General features: G+C 42.1%; 1 protein-coding gene across 3 annotated transcripts in view; it reads left to right on the top strand.

The window, feature by feature from the left end:
- The window catches only part of SNRPB (small nuclear ribonucleoprotein polypeptides B and B1), an 8,979-nt gene extending 2,526 nt beyond the window's left edge, over positions 1–6,453 (top strand). Inside the window, exons 2-8 of one of the 3 annotated variants that reach the window (XM_017504737.2) lie at positions 668–819; positions 2,632–2,743; positions 4,179–4,331; positions 4,845–4,983; positions 5,311–5,436; positions 6,148–6,194; positions 6,294–6,453. In XM_017504737.2, coding sequence (XP_017360226.1) covers positions 668–819; positions 2,632–2,743; positions 4,179–4,331; positions 4,845–4,983; positions 5,311–5,436; positions 6,148–6,158 — 693 coding nt within the window. In that variant the 3' untranslated portion in view covers positions 6,159–6,194; positions 6,294–6,453. Of the gene's footprint in view, positions 1–667; positions 820–2,631; positions 2,744–4,178; positions 4,332–4,844; positions 4,984–5,310; positions 5,437–6,147 lie in introns of all 3 variants that reach the window. The other 2 variants (XM_017504735.2, XM_017504736.2) reach the window with 2 other exon arrangements.
- The last annotated feature ends 2,308 nt before the right edge of the window (positions 6,454–8,761 follow it).

Here is an 8,761-nt window from a genome sequence, read left to right as displayed (position 1 = left end):
CTGCCTCAGCCTCCTGAGTAGCTGGGATTACAGGCACGCGCCACCATGCCCAGCTAATTTTTTGTATTTTTAGTAGAGACGGGGTTTCACCATGTTGACCAGGATGGTCTCGATCTTTTGACCTCGTGATCCACCCGCCTCGGCCTCCCAAAGTGCTGGGATTACAGGCGTGAGCCACTGCGCCTGGCCAACCCCATCTTTAAAAAAAACCAAAAAACAACAAAAACCAGCTTCTTGGTGATTAGATTTTTAGTTTTAGACCCATTCTAGCTTTTCCTTTGCTGTCTTTTTAATGAGATTTGGGTGTTCACAGCACTTGAGTCACACATTATCTGCACAATGGCAGATGGCTTTAGTATGGATGGATTGGATTAGTTTGAGGACACCCTATACTCTCATCCCTGCATTGACACCACATAGACAAAGGCAATTATAATATGAGAAAGACTGATTTTAAGGGAACAGCGAGTAGCAGATACTGGGTAGAGATCAGGGCTAAAACAGGGTAGCAAGGGAGAATTCCTAGGAAAGGGCTTTGGTTGGAAGACTGAGCTAAGAATCTACTGAGAAAGATGGACAAGAAGGCCATGTCGGAAGTTTTGGGGAGGGCAAGAGGTGCCTGCGTCCAAAAGAGCAGAGTCTCATCCCTGTCCATTTCTCATTGCAGACGGTGGGCAAGAGCAGCAAGATGCTGCAGCATATTGACTACAGGATGAGGTGCATCCTGCAGGACGGCCGGATCTTCATTGGCACCTTCAAGGCTTTTGACAAGCACATGAATTTGATCCTCTGTGACTGTGATGAGTTCAGGAAGATCAAGTGAGGAGTGGACTGTGGGGTGGTGGGGACTGGAGGATGGGAATGGATTGAGTGGGTGGGCCAAGTAATGGAGGTTACCATGTAGCTAGTTGGTTCTCTGTTTATTCTCCAGTTTTAGAGGGCAGACTTAAATGGGGACATTGAACACTAAGAAATCTTTTTCAGTCCAGCAAGCCTTGCTCTCTAGGTCTAGCAAAGTACAAGGTGTGAAGGGCTGCTAGGCTTTTTGTTTCTCTGACTTTGTGTGCCCCTGGGTACTGGGGTAAAGGGCTCTCATGTTCTCCCCACAGGTGTGTGAGGGGGGAGAGCTTGAGTTTCTGGCCTCATTGCCTATTTGTAAAGCTGTAGCCTAAAGGGCTCTCCCAATGCAGCCTGGTCTGAAACTGCTTTAAGAAGCCTCTGACCCTCTTCAGGGTAAGTGCTCAGCTCCCCATGTGGGTTTGGGGCCAGTGATTTTTGTTGCCATTTATACAAACAATTGGAGATATTTTCTACTTTGCTACAATTCCATAAGTTATTGGCTAACTCCCTAGAGTCTCACAGATCTTAAGCTTTTGGCCCCTTAAAAGATACGGTATAGCTTCCCATCATGTTTTACATTCAAGGCTAATTGAGGCACAAAAAGATGATGTGACTTCTGTGGTCATCAGTTCTTTTGTCATATGCATTGTCCATACTATGTAGTCACTTGCTTTGAATTCGCTTTGAATCTCTTGAGGGCTGATTTTTTCTGTGGCCCAAGGTCAACAAGTATAGTTTAAAAATGTAGTAGGGATGCCTGGGTGCCAGGTACATACAGGAGAGGGGCCAACAGATGAGTATGGAGCTACTCCAGAGTTCCCTTCTGATGATAAAAAGTGTTTATTGGAAAGTATTTTTGAAAGTACAAAGAAGTCTAAGAGTAGAAAGTAAAATACCCAGAAGGGTGTGGTGTTTTTTTTTGTTGTTGTTGTTGTTTTGGGGGGGGGGGTCTAATTATGAAAAGACAATACATGGTTATTATCTTTAAAAAAAGAAAGAAAATGTGAGCTGAAAAGGGAAAAACTGTCCATCCATAGACAACCAGTTAATATACTGTAAAATATCAAAACAAAATCTTTTTGAGTTCTTTTTTAAAATCAGGCTATTTTTTCCCCCCTTTATTTTTAGGATCTTAGCTTTAGCTTTTCCCCCATTTTCCTATGTTGCAGTTATTTTTTCTACTTCACATTTATATTTTGTTCATATTTTTCTGGTTGTTGCTGTTCGGACGATTCTGTTTTTGTGCTTTTGAGGGACAGATGTGCAATTTCAATTTCTATGTACGTGAAATTTCTCTTAAACTTTTCCTTCTATGGCTTGTGTTTCATGTAAGATGAGGGACAGAATTACAGGCCTATGCAGTTGAATTGATACTAGAAGGACACTGCATAAGTGAGGTGGGTGGGATTCATTTGGAATTGTTGAGGTAGCTTCCTGATGTTGGTGAGACCTAAGCTAAAGAGAGGGAATAGGGTTATAAGAAAGAAGACTTGGCTGAGGCAAGGGCCTTTGCAGTTAACGAGGACTAGCATTTGGGCCAGGGCTGGGCATTGTTGACCCTGTCCTATCTCTTGGTCAATGTGTCCTCTTGGCTTGGTAGGAAACAGGTAGACAGCCACCTAAAAGGTTATGTGTTCAGCCTGCAGAGACTGTCCAGGAGGGCTATCTTGGGAAAGTTTGTGTACCATTTGTTAGGAGGTGTAGTGTAAGTAAATCTTGGAGGACACTAGGCAGGTGAACTTTACCCACCTCTAACACTTTTTTTGTTTCTTCTCCTAAACCTCTCTTTAGGCCAAAGAACTCCAAACAAGCTGAAAGGGAAGAGAAGCGAGTCCTTGGTCTGGTGCTGCTGCGAGGGGAGAACCTGGTCTCAATGACAGTAGAGGGACCTCCTCCCAAAGACGTAAGTCAGAGCAGACAGCCTTGTGGAGGAAGGAGGTCCTACCGTGAGCCAGGCTCTGTGTTAGATTCTGTTTCATTGCAGTTCTCACAGGCAACCGCTGGATTTTGCCTCCTTTTTCAGATAATAAATGGAATCCTAGAAGTTACCCTGCAAGAAAGTGGATAAAAGGAACTAGAATTTGGGTATTTCTGACTTTAAATCTCTTCCTCTTTCTCAGTTGATATAGATAGTGAGTCAGTGGAGGAAGCACCTGAGGCCGTCTGGGTCAGTTCTTAATGTGACCACAAAGCCTAGGTGGATCTTAAAGTTAACTATAAGACATTAGGATATGTATTTTGTTTTGTACAGTTATAGTTCATAGTTATTGAGAATCTGCTTTGTGCCAAGCACTTCATTATTTTATTTGGTCCTTGTAAGTCTTTAGAGATAAATTCTCACCTTATAAATAGAATAAACCTGGAGTTAGTAACTTGCCCAAGGTGTCACGGCTACTAAGTGGGGAAACTGACATTAGATCTGACAATCTTGATTCTGTAGACACCAAGCTACACATAGAAACAGAGCACCTTTTAGAGATGTGGTCAAATTTGTTTTCCCTTTCCCTTTTCCAAGACATTTTTAATCAAGAGAATAATCTTCTTGCTTAACTTTTTTAAAAACCATATATATAATGGGGTTTTTTGTACTTAACACATAACATGCCTGTATTATGTTCTGCGTTTTCACTTAATGTTAACATTTTTCTAGTTGCTTTACACTTTTAAAGTCAGGCTAATGACTGAAAGATTTTCTTAAGTGAGTACAGAGAAGTTTATCCTAGTCATTTTCTGTTTGGGAGATTTTTACATTTCTGCCTTTTCCAATTACAAATGTCTGGAAGGGATGTTAGCATATCTTGGTTCAAAGCACATGTACGTATTCAAATCTCTTAGTATCGACTTCCAGTAGAATTGGCTGCCCTAATATAACCCATTGTAATTCTTGATACCACAACCAGTTATACCATAACCATATCATTTGCAGATAAGGCAACTCAGTCCAGGATTGTGGGATTATTTGCCTGTTGTCACCTAGCAGATTAGAATCAGCTGGGAATGGATCTCGTGTCCCTTTAATGCCTTGCCTACTGAACCCTGAGTGGAACCCTGGCCCTTTACTCTTGGTTTAACTTTCACAGGAGTGCATGTAGCTGGTTGAGTTGTGGCATGTTTCTCTAGACTTACTCTTAAGTTCTACCCTGCTTCAGGGATAACAGCTAGACTCATAGTCTTGGATGGAGAAAGAATGGTATTAGCACACATGAGAAGGTAGTATTTATAAGCTGTTTCTATGCCCTCTAAATCTGAGGGGCTCACTTGTCAATGGTATTCCAAAGTGTATATGGTCTGATTCTTCAGGCCACTGGGCAATTTGAGCATGTTTCTTTATTTTTCAGACTGGTATTGCTCGAGTACCACTTGCTGGAGCTGCCGGGGGTCCAGGGATTGGCAGGGCTGCTGGCAGAGGAATCCCAGCTGGGGTTCCCATGCCCCAGGCTCCTGCAGGACTTGCTGGGCCAGTCCGTGGGGTTGGCGGGCCATCTCAACAGGTGAGGGGTTGGGGAAAGGGTACCACCTTCTGGTGGCTGAAATACAGGATAAAGTGGAGGGCTCACAGTCAAAAGAGTCCAGAGTGACCAACCTGTGATTGTCAGACTATCAATGTGTCACTGTGCTTTGGACATGGCCCTAGAGTCAAGTGAAAAGGAAAATTTGCCATTGTAAATTATGTTGATGCTATTAAAGAGATGTATGAATTAGCCAACTATATTTAAGGAAAATATTTCCATGACAACATTTGAAATCATGAGTCATATTTGAAAATGCGATTGCCTTCTCTCATCTGGATTGGAAGTCCTTACATTCAAGCTTAGAAGGTGGGAGTTGGGCATTCAAGCTTGATCTTTCAGACATGTGGTTTTGGATGGGAAGTCTGGTGCTGAGAGTTGTAGTATTAAGGGATTTGGTGTCCATTTCCTGCTGTCCTTCCCCAAGTTGGGGAGGAGAGTGGGAAGCTGCATTGTACTGTACTCTTCTAACTGTTTCTTCTTATGTCTTCTTAGGTGATGACCCCACAAGGAAGGGGCACTGTTGCAGCCGCTGCAGCTGCTGCCACAGCCAGTATTGCCGGGGCCCCTACCCAGTACCCACCAGGCCGTGGGGGTCCTCCCCCTCCTATGGGCCGAGGAGCACCCCCTCCAGGTGAGGAGCCCATAAGGAGATCGGTGCTAACTGATAGAAGACACCTTAGCTGGATTCATGATGAGATACAAACTTGACTGAAACTCATGATGAGTTTGTATAATTAAGCAGGATTACTCTGAGATCCAGCGTGGTGACTGATGAAACTAGTTGGACAAGAGCCATTGGGAGCCCTAGGTGTTAGGCTCAAATGTCAGCTTTCTGGGAGCTGCTGAGAGGGTGGAATGGTCCACCTGTCTCAGAACTTGGTGGACAGCTTTGTAGTTTTTTTGCTACCTTTTCAAGATAAGACGCTTGAGCCATGTTCTTGGGGCTTTTCTTTTGCAGGCATGATGGGCCCACCTCCTGGTATGAGGCCTCCTATGGGTCCCCCAATGGGGATCCCTCCTGGAAGAGGGACTCCAATGGGCATGCCCCCTCCGGGAATGCGGCCTCCTCCCCCTGGGATGCGAGGTAAGTGCCTGCAGCGGTGGCTTTGGCTTCTTTCCCTAGAGCCTAGTGGGACAGGAAATGGAGAGAAGGTTGCATTTAAACCATGTTCCATGGGCCTTCAAGCCTTAAGTCTAGGGAAATCAACCCTTGGAGGAGAACTTTGTCCAGAAAGGAAAGAGCAGAGGGAACACATATTTCTGAAATTGGGCTTACCTCCCCTCTTAGAACAATTAGAGCAGCTCTGCACCCAGGTATTTCTCAATATCTGAGGCAGTGGCCTCAGGACTAATGCATTCTGAGGATCCCTAATAAAAGTTATGAAATTGTCTTATGCTCTTTTGTTCAACAGTGCCTAGTAATTAAGAGGGGCTCTGGACTTTGCTATACTATTATGGATTTCTCTTTAACTTGAGTTGGAGAAATTCTGAGATCAGTCCCCACGTGGATGAGAAAATAGAGCCCCAGAGAGCTCAGTATGGACTCCAAGCCTAGTGTTCTTTCCCCCTTAGATAACCCATGGCCAAACTTTGTGACCCCTGTTTCTCTAGTCTGGGTTATTCCTTTATGGGTTTTTATAGGAGCCCAGTCAGCCTCAGAGAAGTCCCCAGCTAGCACATATGTCATGTACACCCCTCTACTCACTTCATGACTGCAGGGTGGGGGAGGCTGGGGCAGGGTTGGGGATGCAAGTTGCAGATCAGGCACTGACTAAACTTCTTACTCTTACTTCAGGCCTTCTTTGACCCTTGGCCACAGAGTATGGAAGTAGCTCCGCAGAGGTGTGGGCTCGATTCCTCAGGGCCACGTTACCACAGACCTGTTTGTTTGTTATGCTGTTGCTCGCGGAGTCTCACCGGGTTGTCTGGTTTCCCTTACAGGGCCCCCTCCCCCGGGAATGCGCCCACCAAGGCCCTAGACTCATCTTGGCCCTCCTCAGCTCCCTGCCTGTTTCCCGTAAGGCTGTACATAGTCCTTTTATTTCCTTGTGGCCTCTGAAACTGGTTTATAATAAACTCTGAAGAGAACATTATAATTGCACATATGTATCTTTATTTTTATAAAAGTCTTTGCTATATTGGGTGCTTAATGAGTCAAGAAGGGTTGCCTTGGAAAAAAATTAGTCCTGATCTTAGCTTCTTCCCTATAAAATATTTTACTACTCATTTGCATCTGTACACCCTCATACACTAAGATAATTACAAAATCGAACATTTCACTTACAAATTCAAAGATCAGTTTTGTTGAAATCAGTACCCATACATAATATCCTCTTGGGAAGGCACTTCTCTAGATAGCTCCTCCAGGAAGCAAATGCTGAAACTGAAAACTAACTCTATTGGGAGAGGAACAATTTTGGTGTAACTTTCTGCCAAGGTCACACACGTAGCATGCTGTATAACCTAATACAACTTTTGGGTTGTGGTATCTTCATGATTTCTTCCACCCAAAGCCTGTGTTCACTGAGCAGTACTCTAGTACTTAGTGCATCAAGCTCTAAGGATACAGAAATAAGAACAGTGTTTTAAAGTTACTGGGTAGGGGAAGATAATTGTAAATGCAATCCACAGAACTTACTTCATTAACAGAAGAAGAGAAACCTCATAGGGTCTTCTCAATAGATGTAGAAAAAACATTTGAGATGATTTCAACACCCTTTCATACACCCAGCAAATTAGGAATAGAAGGGAGTTTTTTTTTTTTTTTTTTTTAAATAGAGATGGGGATCTCAAATATGTTGCCCAGGCTAGTCTCAAAACTTCTGGCCTCCAGGTATCCTGCCTCTGCCTGGGATTGAAGTCATGAGTCCCTGCACCCAGCTCAGAAGGCAATTTTTAAACAAGATTAAGAAATTTATGAAACAGCAAACATAATAGTGAAAGACTGAAAACTTGACCCTTACAATTAGGAACAAGAATAGGGTTTCCACTTTGGCCACTTCAACATTGTACTGGAAGTTCTAGCTAGAGCAATTAGGCAAGAAAAAGAATTGGAATTGGAAAGGAAGAAGCAAAACTTACTTCTGCAGAAGTTACAATTTTGTATGTAGGAAACCCCAAAACATCTACAAGATAGCTACTAGAGCTAATGAATGAATTCAGCAAAGTTTTAGGGTACAAGATCACGTAAAAACTGTTCATGTGCCAGCAACAAACAATCTGAAAAGGAAATAGAAAAGAATTCCAGTTAGGATGGTAACATAAAGAATACCTATGAATCAAAGCATGCTGTACCAGAATACCCAGGAATCAATCAAACCAAGGTGGTGAGACTACTGAGAACTACAAAAATCCTGAAAGAAAACTAAGTAAATGAGGAAAGACAGAACATGTTCATGGTTCAGCAGAGTTAACTATTATAGTAGCAAATAATAGTCTCCAAACATTCAATTTAATCCCTATAATTAAGTGGTCCTTGCAGAAATGGAGAAGCTAATCCTTGTATATATGAAGCTGAAGATGGCCTTGAATAGCCAAAACAACCTTGATCATGTTAGAAGTCTCACAAAACTTAAAAAGTTTTAATCAAAACTGCATCTGGCATAAAGATAGACAATGGATAGATGAGAGTACAGAAATAAATCCTTGCACATATGGTCAATTGATTTTCTATAATGGTACTAGAACCATCTACTGGGGAAAGAAGAGTCTTCAGATGGTGCTGGGACAACTGGATAATAACAACATGGAAAAGAGTATACCACTCATTAACTCAAAATTGGTAAACAATCTATAAGAGCTAGATCTTATTAGAAGAAAACAGGTAAGTCCTCATGACCTTGGATTTGGCAATGGATTATTAGACACTGAAAATAAGCAACAAAAGAAAAATATAAATAGAACTTCATCAAAATTTAAAACTTGTACATCCAAGAATGTGGTGAAGAATGTGAAAAAACAACTTACAGAAGGGGAGAATATTTTTGCAGACTAAATCTGATAAGGGCTTGCTATTTGAACTATATAAAGAATTATTAATAAAAAGATAAAACAATTAAAAAATGAGAGGAATTAAACAGATGTTTCTCCAAAGATACACAAATGGCCAAAAAACACATAAAAACTGGGTCAACATCATTGGTTATTAAAGAAATGCATTTTAAAACTGCAATAAGATGCTGGTTCATACCTTATGAGGATGGCTCATTTATTAAGAAAACAAGGAATAACTCTTGGTGAGGATGTGGAGAAATAGGAACCCTCATGCTTTGAGAACAGTGTAGCCAGACGCTATGGAAAACAGTGGCAGTTCCTATAAACAGAATTGCCATATAAAATGGCAATTCCACTCCTAGTATATATATCTGTGGTAATGATATGAAATATATTTGGCCTTTGTTTCTGGTTCC

The sequence above is a fragment of the Cebus imitator genome, unplaced genomic scaffold (assembly GCF_001604975.1).
Source record: "Cebus imitator isolate Cc_AM_T3 unplaced genomic scaffold, Cebus_imitator-1.0 Scaffold328, whole genome shotgun sequence".
Lineage (NCBI taxonomy): Eukaryota > Metazoa > Chordata > Mammalia > Primates > Cebidae > Cebus > Cebus imitator.
The sequence above is the reverse complement of the archived record's forward strand: the minus strand, read 5'-3'. Positions and strand labels throughout refer to the sequence as shown.